Raw genomic sequence first — 19,238 nt, 5'->3', positions numbered from 1 at the left:
AATAGCTATGTATTTTTTCTCTTTTCATAAGCAAGAGATGAATCTTTTCTGTAGCCTTTGAGCAGCAACTTGGAGGGAGAAACCCCTATAGAGTTCCAAGGAGGCCGATCCCTTAAAGAAATCAACCCCAAGTTTAGAATATGTAAGGGTTCTAACACCTGGTATCATAGCAGCATTCTTGGCATCTCGCTACCCTTCCATAGCCATCCATTAGCCCTTTACAACCGCCTAAAGCAATTCTCACAATTGCTTAAAAGATCATCGCCAAATTCTGTCATCATCTCCACCACCGCAGATCATCCTTTGATCTCCCTGTGAATTGCAGCAGGTTCTGGTATCCTATCTTACTGCTGCTGTAATTTAGTTATCCTTATTCAAAAATCTAAAAAATAATAATTATTCCTATATTGCTGCATAAACTTTTCATCGCAAAGTTTTCATCTTTACGATGAAAGATACATTGTAGAATTCCAACCGCATTTTTATGACAGCTTTGACACTTCCTAACAACAGATTTTCCTTTAGTTTTGTCAAAAAAATTCTCAATATAAACCGTTGATCTTTTATGTTTAATCTGCTATACTTAAAAATCTATATTGTAAAATTTCAACCGCATAGCACAGTTTATTTGATCTTGCTACTATATTTTTTCTGTCCAAATCTCTATGAAATTTTTGTGATAGCTTTAACACTTCCTAACAGTGGATTTTTCTTTAGTTTCGTTGAAAAATTCTTAATATAAACTACTGATCTTTTACATCCAATCTGCTACACTTGAAAATCTGTGATACAGAAAATTTCAACCGCATATTGTTGCCTTAACCCATCTATTTGTAATCTTTTTTAAATATAATTTCTTATGCACTTTATATATTATCTTAGCTTCCATCTAAGATTGATCTATTGAGGAATTCATCTCTAAAAATGATTTTGTGTTGCTGCAAATTTTTGTTGTAAACCGCTAAATTTTTTTGATGAGAATTTTGCTATCGTAACTTGCACTAATTTTCTTACTGTTATACTACCAAAATTTTCTTGATTAAATTGGACATCCTTGCTGTATATAAACTGAGATTTGCTATCAATTTCTTCTTCAAATTTCTCAAGTTTTTGGTAGAAATTTCATCGAGAAACCGCTATTTCTTCTACGATAATTCTACTCTTACAAGACAACACATACCTGCAGTAACTTCCATTGATTTCTATCAAACCTTTGTTGCCATCTACTAGATCTAAAACTTTTATCCACAGCTCTAAAACTCCACCAAACCACACCTTCAAACTGCACCCAAAACAGCCATAAAACAAGCCTAAACTACAGCCTACATTTGTCGATCCACCAACCCTTTCGACCATCACTTCTCTCAACCTATACATGCCTTTAACCCGACAACAAAAAGAGAGATCTTAACATCACATATTTGGAGGCATATACTATGGCATCTGAGGATGCAATCAATACTAAATTCAAAGCCTTCGAGGCGTGAATGAAGGATAAGATTTGGATGCTCTTTACCGAACTCAGATTGGGCCGACCACTAAGCCCGAAGAAATCACATCAAGGAGAGAGCTTTGCCCAATCACACCAAGCCCGAAGAGATGACTTCCAAGGGAGGGGAGGCTCTATAACCAACCCAACTATCCACGCATGAGGGTGGACTTCCCTAGATGGGAAGAAGGAGACCTGATTGGTTAGATCTCGCGCGCAGAGCGATATTTTCGATACCACAAAATCGTAAACGCATCTATAGTGAAAATTATGGCTATACATCTTGAAGGGGATGCTATATAATGGTTTGACTGGTTTGAACACACTCATAGAATTCTCTTATGGTGACAATTCAAAGAAGGACTAATGATCTGCTTCGAACCAACTGATTACGAGAACATTGACGGACCTTCATTGAGGGCTTGAAGCTAGAGATCCGGGGAGAAGTTAAAGCACGACAACCGTACACGCTTATGGCAGCCATCTCTTTCACACGACATCAAGAGGAGTGATTGAACCATGAAGTTCGAAGGACTAGGGTCGCTCCTCGACTAGTAATACTGAAACCCTCAGCCCCCCTACTATCGACCAAGTCCCTGCACCAAAGAGGTTGACAAGAGAAGAGCTTCGAGAGCGATATGTGAAGGAGTTATGTTGGCATTGCGACGAGCCGTGGAGCCGTGAGCATTGTTGTAGTAAAGGGAGACTTCTTATGATTGAACCAGTAGAAGAAGAGGTCATTGAACATCCAAAAGAGAGTCTTAAACATGAAGAAGAGGATGCAGAAGAAGAGTCATAACCGACCGAAGTTATGGTACATGCACTAGTCGGCTACTCAAACCCGCAAATGATGGAAGTTGGATGTCTTCTCAAACAACAACCGATCACTGTTCTCATCGACACGGGTAGTACTAATAACTTTCTAAATAGTAAGGCTGTTATCCGGATAGCCTTACCTATCGAGAATTGCAACAGGTTTGACGTTAAGGTCGCCGATGGATGGATTTTGAAGTATGATCGTAGGTGCCCGCGAATGAAACTATTGCTGCAGGACCAAGAGATAATTACATATTTCTTTCTCCTCCCTCTTGATGATCATGAGGTCATGCTCAAAATTAAATGGTTGATGACATTAGGTGATGTTTCTTGGAATTTTATGCAACTAATTATGAAATTTTACAGTAAGGAGAAACATGTGATACTGCACGGGAAACGTGGGGGCGACGTAATGACGATTTGCACACAACAAATGGAGAAGGTTTTATATAAAGCATATAGTGGCTTTTTGTACAACTTGAGTAGCAAACTAAGGGAGAGCCAATAGAATTTGAAGATCCAAACGTACTTCCTTTGCTTGCTGAATTTTCAGATATATTTGATGAACCGTATAACCTACTTCTTACCGGTCGACATGATCATTATATAACGATTCTTCCAGGTAAATCTCTAGCAAATACTCGGCCATATCAGTATCTACATCTCTAGAAGAATGAAATAGAAAGTATTGTAAAAGAGATGCTCGAAACAGGAGTTATTCAGCCAAGTTACAGCCTCTACTCTTCACCAGTGCTACTTGTACGCAAGAAGGACGGAATATGACGAATATGCATTGATTACCGAGCTCTCAATGGTATAACCATCAAGGATAAATACCCTATTTTAGTAGTAGATGAATTTCTAAATGAAAAGGAGCACAAATCTTCACAAAGCTAGACCTTCGATCTGGGTATCATCAAATACGAGTGTGCGAAGAAGACATACTGAAAACCACCTTTCAAACACACAACGACCACTATGAATTTTTGTTTTCTTCAACAAAAGGTAGAATATATTGAGCATATCATATCAGAGGAAGGTGTGACGATGGACCCCTCCAAAATAGAAGCAATGCATAACTGGCCAACCCCGAAGAACATAAAATTGCTACGTGGCTTTCTCGGTTTAACAGGCTACAACTGCAAAGTTCATGAAAAACTATAGAAAGATCAGTGCACCATTCACTTCTCTACTGAAAAATGATACCTTCCAATGGTTGGACAAAGCCTCCACTGCCTTCGACAAACTTAAGGCAGCAATGATGACGATGCTATTGCTAGCACTACCAGATTTCAGCCGACCCTTCATCATTGAGACTGATGTATCTAGAGTCGGAATTGGAGATGTTCTCATGCAAGATGGTTGACCACTCACATATACTAGCAAGGTATTATCTCCCTCCCATCAAAACATGTCAACATATGATAAAGAGGATGCTCGCCATTGTGCACGTAGTAACGAGGTGTAGATCATACTTGATCGGGCGATACTTTCAAATCAAGATCGACCATAAAAGCCTAAAATATTTCTTGGAGCAGAAGATATCTTCCCCTGAGCAACAAAAATGGGTAACAAAACTTCTTGAATATGATTATGAAATAACTTATAAAAAGGGAAAAGAAAATGTTATTGCAGATGCGCTTTCACGGCTACCCAAGCAAGCTGAATTTTTGGTCATTTCACTTTCAACTAGTGACTTCCTTAAGGATATTAAGAGGGAATGGCAGGAAGATCTGGAGACCAGTAAGATCATAAAAAAATTGGAGGAAGCACCAAGCTCCGTGGCTTATTACAATTGGGACTCAAAAGAATTACACTATAAGGGATGCATTGTGCTTATGATAAATCTACTTGCATCTTCACGAGCAGGTTTTAGATAAAGTTATTTCATATGCAGGGTACTAAATTAAAAATGAGTACGACATATCACACACAAACCGACGACCAGACGGAAGTTATAAATAGGTGCTTGGAGACATCCCAAAGCCACCCACCAAATATGACTACCTAAGGAGAACTTCAAACCCAACCAAATGCTATTATTAATCGACGGATCATGACTCGACGACGATGACCCACTACTGAAGTGCTAATATAGTGGGCGAACCTACCAACAGAAGATGCCACTTGGGAGAACTATGATGACTTAAAGATCAAATTCTCAGAATTCATGAATCGTTAGCCTCAAGGACAAGACTGATTTGAAGAGGATAAGTCTGTTAGGACTCTAGCTAGGAGAGTCCTAATTGAAAGGGATATTTATGTAAAACCTACCTAAGCCAACCCCTATTAAAGAGGTGAAGAGGCCGGCTAGGGTTAGGAGGTTGTTTCTTAGAGAAGAGTTAAGAGTTGTAAAGGAATAAGAGTCTTGAGTAGGAGTCCTATTATGAGTTGGTTAGAAATATGAGTCTTAAGTAGGAGTCATATTAGGAGTTGGTTAGAAGTAGGAGTCTTGAGTAGGAGTCCTATTAGGAGTTAGGGTTTAGAAGTACTATAAATAGCCATGTATTTCTCCTCTTTTCATAAGCAAGAGATGAATCTTTTCTGTAACCTTTGAGCAACAACTTGGAGGGAGGAACCCCTGTAGAGTTCCAAGGAGGCTGATCCCCTAAAAAGATCAACCCCAAGTTTAGAATCTGCAAGGGTTCTAACATGATGGTATTTTTCTTAGTCAAACAAAGTATACATTAGACTTATTAAAACTGTTTAAGATGGATATTTCAAAGTCTATCAATACTCCTATTAGTACCTCCACTAAATTAGACATTGACGAAAGTGGAGAAAGCTTTGATAAAAAAACTTATAGGGGCATGATAGGTAGTTTACTATACCTCACCGCAACTAGACTAGACATGGTAAAAAAGCTTATAGGGGCATGATAGGTTTCAATCTAATCCTAAGATATCTCATCTTAAAGCGGTTAAAAGAATTCTTAGATATCTTAAAGGAACTACTAATATAGGATTATGGTATTCAAAATATGAAAACTTCGAATTGATTGCTTATGTTGATATGGATTTTGCTGGATGTAAATTAAATAGAAAAAGCACATCCGAAACATGTAAATTCTTAGATCATACACTTGTCTCTTGGTCTTCCAAGAAACAAAACTCGGTTGCACTATCTACGACAGAAGTTGAATACATAATTGTGAGTATATGTTATGTACAAGTTGTGTGGATGAAAAACACTTTAGAGAATTACAAGATTCACCTTAAGAACATTCATATAAAATGTGATAACACAAGTGCAATATATTTAACGAAAAATCTCATTCAATACTCTAGAACTAAATATATTGACATTAGGCATCATTTTATACGAGATCATATTAATAATCATGATGTAATTTTAGAATTCATTGATACAAAACATCAATTGGCCGATATCTTTACAAAACCTTTAAATAAAGAACAATTTGATTTCATTAGAAGGGAGTTAGGAAAGTTAATTTGTCCGAATGCATGAATTTGATCCTTTCCGAACTTTTTTGATTCTTTAAAACTCTCATGAAATTATTTCATAATTAAGGCTTTCATGAAATCCAAAATATGAATATACTAAGTATTAAATTGTTAATGAGAAATAGATTTGATTTATGAAGGTTTATTCATGAAAATTTTCTTTTATCTTTTATATGATGCTTCTTTCATACGAATTCTTCCTTACTTTTCTCATGAAAGAAGAATTTTTATGAATTTAAGTACGAGATGATCACTTGCAAGAATGATGATTTGATTTCACATGAATATTTTGATCATTTTTCATGAATCCCTTCTTTTTGTCAAAATTGAAGCATGATTTAATGAAACTTATGTACTGTTTTTGACTTGGTTCAAATCATTTCACAAATTTGGTTCTTAATGGATTCCTTTCTTACTTTTCTTCCTCTTCTTCATGCAAAGTTTTGATGACAAAGGGGGAGAAGTGGATGAAATCTCTCTCTTTAATATTGATAACTTTTGATGTTGAGAACTTTTGAATATTATCATGCAATGCTGCAATATCTATTAGATAAATTAGTATGAAACTTGCTTAAATTTTAACTACACTTGCATTGTTGAAACGTTCTCCTTTTTATTGATGACAAAGGGGGAGAAATGATACCAAAATGTGACAAATTGATGACAAATGAATGCAATGTATCTTATCGTAAATATTTATCATAAATACTTGAAATGTTTAATGAATGTTGGGTAAATGTCTTTCATTTTGATAAGATATCATGAGCTCAACTTATTATCTTATGATGAATTGCTATCTTTGTCGTCTTGCTGTATTTCATATTTGAAATTCGTATCATACTTGAAAATGATAATTGTTTATCATTGAACTTGAAAATGGATGTCATGCCTTGAAATCATTTTCATTGATAAATACATGGCATCGTATTTTGAGAATGTTAAATCATGATAGGAAACATGATGTGCATACTGATAAGTTTAAATGAACCTAACTTATCGGTTTGATACTTGAATTCAAAGGCATTGAATTAAAGAATATCTTTTCTCAAGTTTGATATATAGATAGGGAGAGTTAGGTTAACTCCTTCACCAATTAGTTGTCATTGTCAAAAAAGGAGAGATTGTTGAATCTCGAATTTTGATGATGAAATCAATTAGTAAATTGTTTGACCTAATCTATGTGTTAAGATAAGTGTGTAGGATTAACTACGATAGCAGTAAGGCATAAAGCAGATGATGGGTCGAAGACGAATATTCCGACGATGTACTAGAAGTGTGTCAAGAGCTCGCCAAGAGTTCGTCGGGAGTTTGCCGGAGGCTCGTAGGAAGATCGTCGATAGTTTGTTGGGAGTTTGCCGGAAACTCGCTAGAAGTTTCGCCAAAAGAAAAATCGACATACCGGACTAATTGCTTGTCTTAATCGTAGTTAAAACATAAATTGAGTTAAAATTGGGAGGTAATCTCACTAACTTAATTAGGGGCCAATTGGGCTCTTAACAGGACTAAATTGGGCTAGATTGAACAGCCCATTCAACACTTGAAATCACGGCCAACGGTGGCACTGCCTAGGTGACCCAATCTCTCAAGTGGTCTGGGCTATGGTACTACCCAGATTGGGCAGTGGTACTATCAATAGTTAATGTTGCCAGTGGTGGTATTGCCCTTGTCAAGCGGTGGTATCGCCAGAGCTCGGTCTCCGAGCTCTGTTAGGCGGTCGTACCACCCAATGTCAGGTGTCAAGTGGTGGTACCGCCAGTATCTCGAAATCCGGGGATATGATATTTTTTTGCTCCAATTTTGAAGTCATTGAGGTCTATAAATCCCCACCCTTTTCTGCATGAAAGGACATGAAAGTATTAACATAATCTTGAGTCTTTGAAGTGTTAAAGTATTGTAAAAGTGCTAGAGTACTCCTCTTCTCTTTCTAAGTATTGAGATCATTCAAGAGAGGTGTGAGACTTGTAAGGGTTATATCCTAAACCCGTGAAAAGGAGAAAACGCTGTAAAAGGTGGTTGGTCTTTGCCTATTGAAGGAAGGTCATTAGTGGATGCCGGTGACCTCGATAGAGAAGGAATCTAAAAGTGGATGTAGGTTACAACGACTAAACCACTATAAATTTTGGTTTGCATTTCGTCTTGAGCAATTTACCTTTTTTGCAAGCTACTTTACCTTCTTACTGCTTTTTCTATGCTCCCATACGCTTTCAAATTAAAATATTTACGAAACGATTTTCGTCGGAATCAGGTTTAATCGAAATGAAGACTTTTGAAACGGATAATTTTTCGACTGCACTAATTCACCCTCTTAGTGTCGCTCTTTATCCTAATAGCATAAATCCTGAAAAAGAGATTTGTCCAAAGCCTTAACTAAGTTGGACCATTATATTTCTTCTTGTAAAAGAAATATTTTTCATAATATCTTTTTGATGTTTAAGTTAGCTAAATTAAGTTTTGAAGATAAATGATATAGAGAGAAGAAGACAAACGTGGATATCTATCAAATAATTTTTGATTAATGACATAATTCTCTAAATCATTTCCGATATGAAAGTATTTTATATCTTGACTCATGTTGACAGGGAGAATTCGAATCCTTTCATTATTTATCGATGATTAGCGCCATATATATAGGGCAGTGAATATTGTTTCAATGGGTAGATTTGAGGTCAAAAAGATCATTTAGCATGTTGGAAATTATATTCAAAAATTCTAAGCTGCAAATTGTACATGATCGAAGCTTGTTAGGTTCAGAAACAGCTTTTCAAGGACAAATAGTCTTTCATAATTTATTCTATAATTATATATTAAGTCTGTTGTTTCATATTTTAGGAGGAGATATTTCCAAATGTTAAGATTAATTGAGCCAGAGAGATGGTCATTAACCGGTTGAATAGTTTAACTTTGAGGTCAAAAAGCTATTTAAAATTAAATCACTCATATTAAAGTCTTGATTGGTGATTAATTTTTAATAAAAAATGTAAAAAATTATTGCACACGCATGAACTTAAAAATATATTACTTATGTAATAGTATATTAATTAATTCGGATATCTCGAAAAAGACGATTGAAGATTAATATATATATACACACACAAGATGCAGTTAATATGTTTACTTTTGTAATTAATGCCAATAAAACATTTCGCTAAACAAAAATAAAAGAAAACTACTCCATTAATCATTTCAACATGAAATGCTGAAATGCTGCAACCGTGCGGCTCCCCCTCGCGTCCGCCGACTTCTCTCTCTTCCAGAACGCCGTCGCCGTCTACATCGCCACCGGAAGCGCCATCTCCAGCTCCACCTATAAGCCGACCGCTCCGCTTCTCTCTCTCCGTCGCGTCCCCGATCTCCGCACCCATTGCCACGACCCTTCTCTCCACGGAATCGTTCTTGGAATGGAGGATGCGGTGGAAGAGACCGGATCTCCCGGTCACCCGGCTGTTCTTCGCATCACGCCTCTCCCAGATGGACGGATGAGATGCATCTTGAAGTGGTATCTCAGCCGTCCAAACTTCGTGTACGCATCCATTGTATATGTTGGTTTTCTTTGTGCCCTCCCCTGGCTAATGTGCCTAACTCTCCTCAGATTAGATCAAAGGAACGAGGAGGATGGGCAGACGGAGGGCTTCGCAGTTGCTTGCAGGGTATCGACAATTTCTCCTCGGGCGACCAACCCCATCCTCCCATGAACAATCCATTTCAGGTTTCCTGTTCTTTCCTAGTCCACAAATATCAAAAATTTTATGCCTAATACTCCATAGATTTGTACTTGAATTCCTTTCGTAATCAGCTAATTCAATATCTTTCTTCATTGTCTTTCGAATTGAAACTCTGTTTTACAATTATAAAGCGACATATTCCGCAAAAATATTAGGTTGCCCATAAAGTTTTTCAACTCTTGTAATAGCAATGCTGAGTCTTCACGCACTCTAATTTTCTTTAGACAAACAGGCTAGCAGACGTTGACGTGTTCTCAGAATCTTTTGTAAACCTCTTTGTGATAAAAAAAAAAATCTTTTATGCAATTCCAAATGCAAAGCAAATCTTTGTGTCTTATCGGCGAAACTGAAAACTTGACATTCAACAGGTATGTTCAATTCTTCAAACCAGAATAGTACTAGACTACGAGGGTAGTTCTTAAGCTTGATCATCTGGAAACTGTTTCATGGCCAGATCATTTTAAGGCCAACCAAGCATATGAAATGTTGGTTCAACTTGAGCTTGGATTGGATTTGAAATGGTCTATCAAAATCACCAAAAAAATTGCACAAATAATATGATTTTTGTACATGTTAGCATCCGTCTATCTAGTAGTATCTATAACCACTTCATATAGTTATTAGTTAATATGTTCCTTTCATTTCCCTTTCATCCGTTGAATGTTGACCACTTTAACTCACAAAATAAAGGTAACAAGGGTCCTCAGCTTAACTTGCCAATTTGTGTGCTTTGGAAGTCTCAACATAATGCAACAGCCCATGTTTTTTGATGATAACAAGGTTAATAGAGTTAGGGTTGAAAATCTGGAATTCAATTAGGCCTATGGAGTCTAGGGATCACCTTAATTACATAGTGTTGATCCTTTAGTGACCTTTTTATAGGCTTCAAGTTGGTTATCTTGGTCTATTTTTCTCCAAATTTGTCATGGACACTGTTGTAATGGTTTATTGTTGGAGATCCATCAGAAAGTTGCTAGCAGCTGTTAAAAGAAAATGTTGCCTTCTTTTCATCGGTACCTGTACTGTTTGTGTAATTTTTCTTATTCCCCCTTTTGACAAATGTGATGTTTTGAGTATTTTTGCTTGTTTCCACATTTTTGCAGAAAAATTAACTTGCTAATTGGTGTGGTTTTACTTGTTGACTGTATTGTGTTTTGGCATCATACTTTAGATCAAGATTTAAAATCTCAGCATGGTGTTGATACCGGTTGGTGGCTGGACCAGTATGGTACCAGTACACTTAATCGTATCAACAGTTGTAAGGGTTTGTACCACCTAGACCAGACAAAATGGGAGAGAAGAGGGAAGGGGAGGAAGGAGAAGGAAAAGAGCACGAAGGAGAAAGTGGAGAACGAGGAGTTGGCAGATGAGGAGGATGCAACTACCCTTACGAGGAGGAAGTAGCAGTTGTAATGAGGAGGAGGAAGAAGAGGTGGAGGAGGGGGGAGAGAAAGAACAGCCGAGAAAAAGAAAGAGTGTGCGAGAGAGAATGCTGTGGTGAGAAAGAAAGTAAAGAGAAAATATAAAAGATATGGTCAAGTTGTCAAAAAAAAAAGAAGATAATGGAACTGGATGGTAGGCTTACCATCCCATACACTATAGTTCCGACCCTAAAAACCAGATGATACACCTAGGAAGCTAATCTTGTTGGAATATAGGACAAAAATTCATGGTCTGCATCAAGGTTTGCAATTTCGGTCCGTACTGGTGTATCGACTAATGGTCGGTACGGTACGTATCGAGGTGTACTGACGATACGCTAGGGCATACTGATGATACACCAAAAAAAAATAAAAATAGCTCCAAAAATACCCAAAATAGAAAAAAGGGTTAGATTAGGGTTTTTAAGTTGAAAATAAATATAAATTTAGTATAATTTTAGCAAAAATAATCTACATTAGGAAAGAATAATGACACATATCTTTTTCGGTCTCTTAGGAGTAGCTTTATAGTACGTTATGAACCGTCATTCCGTTAATATTGAATTATCTACAAAGAAATGATTTGAATTGTTATATATGAGTGAGAATGAGTTGAGAGTTGAAGGGATTGAGAGAATGATATGAGTTGAGAGAAGGGAGAGGAAAGGGTTTAAAAACCCTTTCCTATGGTTTAAACAACCAATTTGATCGTTTGAAATAAGACTATCTCAGCCCTTGATCGGTAACGGTCGAAATCCGATCATTACCAATCGGTACAGGTCGGTAACGGTCAGATTTCGACTGTTACCATCCGGTACAGACCTTGTATTGCCCAATACGGGTTCAGATTATAGTACCACCTGGTAGAGGGTGATCCGTATACCGGTCCCCTGTTGGACCAATACGTGCCGCCCATACTGAGCGATATGGGTTGGTACTGCAAACCTTGGTCTGCATACCTGATTACCTGTTCACGGTTAGACCCATACATACTGTTTCACACCAACCATTATGCTAGTTTTTAAATGCCTTGTATTATATAATGGTACCACTACCACAGAGGGACTGGTACTGTATGACGATCTTGAAAGATATGCTATTGTGTTATGTAGTTATATTCTTAACAGTGAACAAGGTAGTAAGGAAGTATATAAAAAAAAACTTATGAGGAAGTCCTTCGAATGGCAATCAAGCAGCTTTTGCTTATTACAGCTTACTTAAGATATAATTTGCAGATTTTTGCACTTGTTGGGACTAAAAGTTATCTGCTAACACCACTTTCAGGATCCTATTGGAAGCTGAATACTTGGAGACCTTGTTGTATGTTCCGAGTTTCTGTTGGAACACCTCAAGCTTCTAACTATCTAAATCTAGGCAAAACATATGCAATCAAGCAGAGATCATTTGGTTCTGCAGCCACTGATATTCCAAGGAATCCAGCATTTTCAAACTTGAATGCTGATGATATTAGCTATTTCAGAACTATACTTGGCGAAAGGAATGTTGTTGAGGATGAAGATAGATTATCAGCTGCAAATGTGGACTGGATGCGGAAATACCAAGGCTCAAGCAAGCTCTTACTCTTACCAAAAAGCAGCCAAGAGGTACCTGATTTCAAGTTCGTAGAAGTTTCACTTCTGTTTGGGTTTAAAATGTTATTGTATATCCTTTTGCAGAACAGCTTCAAAGGCTGTTGCTGAAGATAAAATTCTTATGCTCTGGGTCAACGAAAAACTAAAAAGGCAAAAATAACTTCTAATAATTGTGTTTAAGACTTGGGCAGAGGCTACTTTCTTAGGTGCACTTGACAATGTAACCCAAGATAAATCAAATTCTACCCTCTCCAAAACTGCTTCTGCATAATTGTGTTTATTGCTTTTGCCTTGAATTTACTTCTATGCTTCGCAAATTGGTGTTATCATGGTAAATTTGTTCCTTTGCGAGCTAGGTGATGGGGTCAAGTCATGGATGTAACTTATGTTTAAGGTGTAAAACAACATAGATTCTCCTCAGATCCCACAGTGTCAGGAGCCTTGCACATTGATCCACCCAATCTTTTGCCAGATGGTGAAGATTTAGATTATGATAAGCAATATAAACATATTGTGAATCTGCAGCAAACTCTGGTGAGGATTAAAAAAAAGATAATTTATTCAGAAATAGAACTAGTCCAAGAGCTAGGAATGATCTGATACTAACAAACCACCCAAAGTAGATGTTTAGCTAGGAAGTCCAATCCTCTTACTGTATGAAAATTTTGTTGATCTGAGGTGGAAAAATATCACTGAGGGACAATCAGAAGTTAAATGACTTTAAATTAAACATCACGGTACTTAGAAAAGATTCTTGAGTTATTTCTCAATATACAAATAAGGAGCATGAGAGTCAAACAAGACACAGTGCCCTTTGATTTATCTGGTTTCTGCCACAATTATGGTTCTATTGGTTTTATCATAATCAGTTTCCACTTTGAGCACTTGATGATATGTATAAATATATCATATTCAGTTCTATTAATCCTCTCATGTCGCCTTTTCTTTTATTTTTATCTTTGTTATATCTCTTTTCTTTCCAACTTTCAGGTGTCTAAGATTCTTCACCACTGCAATTCAAGAAAATTGGCAGTTGTCCCCCAAGGAGGCAACACAGGTCTTGTAGGAGGAAGTGTACCTGTTCACGATGAGGTACTATTCACTTTCAACATTTTTCGTGGTATGTAGCATCAGAATTATTAAATGTTAGGAATCTCTTTCAATGTTCAACTTTTGATAGTGGTCCAAGTAAATTCTGTAGTGGATAAAGAGATTTCTCCTACCTGTTGCATACACGATTGATGCCCTTTGTACATCCAAGATATGTATCGGTGCATGTTTGTGAGTAGATTAGGCTAAAAAGTAATCACTATGTTTTCTTATATGTCAACAAGAAGATTGGGAAATCATCATCTGATGAGTGGGTGTTGACCATCCAACATGATGATCTATGATAATTGTCCTCTTTGGTTTGTGCTTTCTATCTCTCATTTGATCTATCTGGAAACTAATTATTTCATATAGACACTGAAATTGGTTATAATCACTCGAGTAACTAATTAGATCCTGAGTGGACATGCAGACTAAATCTTAAATCTTTTTTTCAAGGAGATGTAAATCTTATATTGCAGTGCATTTATATCTTGGTAGCAAGAGTAGTTTAATTAAAAGAAGATTAGGGTTGGCCACCAGTGTGGTGATGTCACTACTTCTTGTTGTTAATGAAGCTTGTAGACTTTAAGACTTAATTCTCATATATATTTTAGGATTTTCGGTGATACTGGGCAACACACTAGCACCATAGCACTTCATGAAATTGGTACAGGACCAAGATTTAAATCCTTTTCATTCATAGTTTCATAAAATTCTAGAAGAGGCCTTTTGTTGTTCATTATCAGCTGAATCTCTATCTTGAGGACTTTGCTGTTGACTTGTTAAGACTTAATAGTTAATACTGCATCAAGTGGTCAAGACGTTACCATACCACTCAAGGTGAAGAAATAAAGCTAAAATCATAATGAGAAGCAAATTCTGCAACAAAAGTTATTGCTCTTAAGGTGCTTATTTTCTTGCATTTAACTGAAGTTGTCAAAGAAAACCAAAAGCTAAAATGTATCTTAGTGATTGCTTGGTTGCCTATGCTAGCACCTAGGTTTTAGACAAGCCTTAAAGAAAACTAATCTATGTTCAGGTAGAAAAAAACTATATGCACATACAAACAGACATTATTTATTTTTAAATACATAACTACTAGCTATAATCAAAAGCATGACAGAAATATTCCTTTAATAATTTTTTTGTGTTGCTAGAGCCAATCACACCTCTAACTTTGCTGGTCAAATTTTGATTGTTGATGTTATAATGGATATGGATAGCGAGTACTGAAAATTGCAATGCAGAAACCTAGGTTCCATATGTTACACATGGATTGATAACTATTGATCTAACGAAGAACTGACCTTGGATCATATGGCTCGGATAAAAATTAATTTTTAGTGATGTTGGCCGTAGAAATAAATATATTGCCCAATATACTGTTACTGTATTAATCTAACAATATGTTGAAACCGGTATGGGACCAAGATTTTAGATCTTGGCTAAAAAGAAAGAACTACTTTTTCTGGTCAAATCTAGTTTCATGCAGCATCACATAGATCCAAAGTTCTATTTTTCTATAGGATGTAAATGTCATCCTTGCCTGCTCTATATAAAATTATTCATCCATCCTGATAGTTCTATGGAGATAGGCCTACAAAAGTACACATGCCATATGTTGTCATGCCTACTTGCATTAAGGTACATAAGATTCTACTTATGCTTTTGTTTTTATTGATCTCACATCCTTTCAGGTGTGTAATGTTCTGCATTCAGGAGCATAAGATAATCATCTAATGCAGATTAGGATGCACCATTTTCACACTAGCACTAAACTGTTTTTTTGTCTAATGTCTGAATCCATTTTTCTATTTGGTAAATGTACTGTAGATCGCTGAGGAACCAGTACCTAATTAGGATTATGTCTTCACACTATTCTTGGCCAAACGTTGAAGAATGGCTGATTTTCCATTTTTTTGGGGTTCCTTTTATTGCTTTTGACTTTTTCCATCTAGTCTGCTGTGATATATTAGATCCATAGTCATAGATTGTTGTAATTTGTTTATTCTCTCTCTTGCCATTTTCTGGGTTTAATTTAGTGCAGATTGTGGCTTTTCGAGTTTACTTGCAGGGAAGGGATAGGAATGCCCCCTTTTCTTTTTTGCTTTCTTAGCCTCTACATAAGTTCTGTTCGTAATTGGTCGTTGGTGCTGGTATTTGACTAACTAGAGTTTTTCCTTCTGCCCCCTCATATTTCTTTCAAGACATGTAGTATTATGCTTAATTATGTTCGCTGCTCGTGAGTCATGATCACTTGTTTGTACTTCAATTTTCCTTGACCAATTGGTTATCAATTAGGTAACACAAGACAGTTCTTTGTTATTGGGTCCCAGCTAGCTTGAACAAGATTATGAAGTTTGTGGATTTGTTTGATTATGTGTTAAGATCATATATCTAAAAATCAACATACTTGGTTTTGGAAATTTACATTGTCTTGATTGGCATATATTTCTTTGACCTCATTCCATGATATTATAGTACTTGACTATGCTACGTGTGCATTAAAATAAAACTCATAAGGAAAGGTATAACAAGGTATAAAATTTCAGTCTAATGCCAGTTTTGCCACCTTATCGGAATGGTACATTACGAATGTACCAGATAATATGCTGACCTGTGTCATCAATTAAAAAAATTAACAAAAAAGAATACAAACCAGCAATGAGCCGCATGGTCCAATGCTGACCTTCGATTGAACCAAAAAAATATCAGTCCAATCAGTACATACCATTTCAACCATATTTGAAACCTTGGATGGTCTTTTGAGACATTTTGATTGCATTTCTTGCATCACTCTGCTTTTAGTGTTTTGTCTGGTTTTTAAAGCATCAACATATTGTATGCCACAAGCTGACCCCAAATAGTTGGGATATTATGGATTGTTGTTGTTGTAATGTATTTTGTTCCATGTCGAGAAGTTTGGGATAATAACAGATCTGTCATCTTGATCTATTATTGTTGGGTCCATCTTATCGTTAAAAGCCTCTTTACATGTGACAATTACATAATTCATTATGTCTATTCACTACTACAAGAAGTTGTGAGGAGGTCATCAAGAAGAGAACAAAATTACAGGTATTATAAGATAAATTATATGATTGCTTGAATCACTCTAATTAAAATGTTTTCCAAAGTTTGCTGTACCACGACATACTGCCCGGTACATGCAGTATGTACCAGTCCCATAGGGGACCAGTACGGGTGGCATATACTGGTTTGTCAGTATGCCATATTGTACTATGTGTTGGTACGTCAGTATAGTTTGGTATATACCATATCGATGGCCGGTTGGTATATCAGTACGGACTGGTAAGACCAACCATGGTATTTTCCTTGAGAAACTGTTCTCCCTTGCCTAAATGAAAATGGTCAATCAATATCAATGTTCCATATTGCATAATTAGCATTTAAGATGTTGTGACTCCTGCGGTTTTACTTGGGAAAAAAAAGCTGAATTGGATGCAGTAAAGGGATAATAACTTATTTGGACAATAAAAAGACAAAAATGATGAAAGTGGAAGACAGAGCATTAGATGTACAAGGCTCCCATCAATTTAGAATCCGGGGAAGGCTAATGTAAACAACCTTACCTCTTTACATAGAGAGGCTGTTCTCATGATGATTCATGCTATAATCATTATATAATAATCATCCATAGAGAGGTTGTTCTCATGATGAGTCATGCTATAATCATTATATAATAATCATCCATAATTCTTGGTGTCTTGCTGTTGCTGATATTGTAGCTATTGTTGTAGATATAGGTATTTATTAGCCTTAAATTTCTAAATTGGAAAAATTATCTCCCATGGGCTTGAGGTCATTATTAGTTGATTATGCTTGCAGGTAATTATAAATCTTGCATCGATGGACAAGATAGTCTCCCTCGACAAGGTAGCTACATCTTTCATTTTAGGATATCAATGGTAATATACTAATATCTCATTCAACATATCTGTGACTTCACAAGTAATAATATCATCTACTTACTTTTTAGTGGAATTTATTTCTTTAGTTTTTCTAAGGTGTATAATCCTTCAGTAGATTAGCCCTCAATAAATATGAGAAGCAAAGTTCTCCTTGCGATAGTTTATCACTATCATCTTAGATTTTTGTGCATCAGTGTGAGGTTATATACAACTCAAAACTGACATGCTTCTATGGAATATTTGTTAGAGTTTTGTGCGGTTATCAACATAATGTTAACCATCTGGACTTTGTCACAAGTTCCTAGTAAAGGCAAACTTAGATTGAATTGAGACTTACCTCAGAACCCAAAAGTATAATTAGAAAGTCTTTATTTGTTGATTACTTTTTATGTTGATGCAATTAAAGCAACCTTACCAAATTACCTCTTCTATCTAGAATGTGGAGATGACAAATTTTGCTGTGGGAAGAAGTATCCATTACTAGGGCCTTATTAAGACAACAAATTATTAGATCACAAGCCCCTTTAACATAATAAGTATCTTATCTATAAATTATAAACATTTCTACTTCTAAAGTGATTTGAACTATGATGACCTTGTTTGGTACACCCACTGACTTAAAAACTTGGGCCGCATTGTCACAGATTAAGCTGGAATTGCTTAAGTCGTGAGATAACCTTATGTTATATATTCGCAAAGGATCAGCCTAATTACAAATCGTTCAGGTCCTGAAGGACCTACAAAAGAGTAAATTGATTAGTTTTGAAAGTAAGTAGTGGACAAGTCTCGACGTCTCGCAAAGAGAGTAGCTTTACAAGCAATTCAGCAAACTCTTGGTGTGCAAGAGAGAAAAGAGAGGAAGGAGAAAACAAGGACTTTAAAAGACAAACAAACTATCGCAAGTCCATAAACGAGTACTTATCAGGTGTCGGGCACGTTGGTAAGTTCCCATAGGCTTTATGTGGGAACTTGTGAATCCAATCAATGCTCAAGACTACCTTAAACCCTTATCTAGTCTTGTGCCACTTGGGTGGTTCTAGGGTGTTGAGATGGTTGATGTTTCACATTGCACCACAGCCTGTAGAAAAGAAAACAGGCCATGACATGGGAAAACTATGCCGTTCTAGGGCATCATTCTGGTGAGCTATCACTCTACAGTCATGAAAACTATTCCTGCTAATAGTTTTCAAGCAAAAACACACAAAAACAAGGTAAAACACGTTGCCAGACATATGCATAAGCAAACAAAAGTGACGAATAGTCTGTTGATGAAGGTGTTGTGGGTGCGTGACAACCGCCCGTGACATTCTTCCCCACTTAAACTGTCGATGCCCTTGTCGACGCTTGCTAGTAGGCTTCATGACTGCTTCTTCGTGTCGTAGGGTGTCTTTAGGCACCCAACTGACTTTTGTCTAAGGAAGCTTTCGCTACTTTACCAAGTAATCGTTCTGCTATGCTCTATCGGGTAGTTTTGTCTTGCGATCTACTAAAATGACTTCAACTTGATTTTTGTATGAGGCTTTGGTGAGGGGTAGTCGAGTTGGAACACTTCGAGAAGCATTTTAGGGATCTGAGTAGTAGGCTTTGAAGTTGCTTACATGGAAGACATTGTGAATTTACATTGTGAATTTTGAGCCATGCCGACAATTGCAACCTATATGATACATTGCTTACTCTCTTGATAATTAGGAAGGGCCCTTCATATTTGTG

At 36.6% G+C, this 19,238-nt stretch overlaps 1 protein-coding gene across 3 annotated transcripts in view; it reads left to right on the top strand.

Moving 5' to 3' along the window:
* Window positions 1–8,987: 8,987 nt before the first annotated feature.
* Window positions 8,988–19,238, top strand: part of LOC103981967 (probable D-2-hydroxyglutarate dehydrogenase, mitochondrial) — a 30,985-nt gene continuing 20,734 nt past the window's right edge. The window contains exons 1-6 of one of the 3 annotated variants that reach the window (XM_065104386.1): window positions 8,988–9,265; window positions 9,359–9,475; window positions 12,197–12,232; window positions 12,329–12,516; window positions 13,495–13,596; window positions 17,446–17,493. In XM_065104386.1, the coding sequence (XP_064960458.1) occupies window positions 9,382–9,475; window positions 12,197–12,232; window positions 12,329–12,516; window positions 13,495–13,596; window positions 17,446–17,493 (468 nt within the window). In that variant the 5' untranslated portion in view covers window positions 8,988–9,265; window positions 9,359–9,381. Of the gene's footprint in view, window positions 9,266–9,358; window positions 9,476–12,196; window positions 12,517–13,494; window positions 13,597–17,445; window positions 17,494–19,238 lie in introns of all 3 variants that reach the window. The other 2 variants (XR_001977774.2, XM_009398747.3) reach the window with 2 other exon arrangements.

Source organism: Musa acuminata, chromosome BXJ2-4 (assembly GCF_036884655.1).
Source record: "Musa acuminata AAA Group cultivar baxijiao chromosome BXJ2-4, Cavendish_Baxijiao_AAA, whole genome shotgun sequence".
In the NCBI taxonomy this organism is placed as follows: Eukaryota; Viridiplantae; Streptophyta; class Magnoliopsida; order Zingiberales; family Musaceae; genus Musa; species Musa acuminata.
This window is presented reverse-complemented; position numbering and strand designations above follow the sequence as displayed.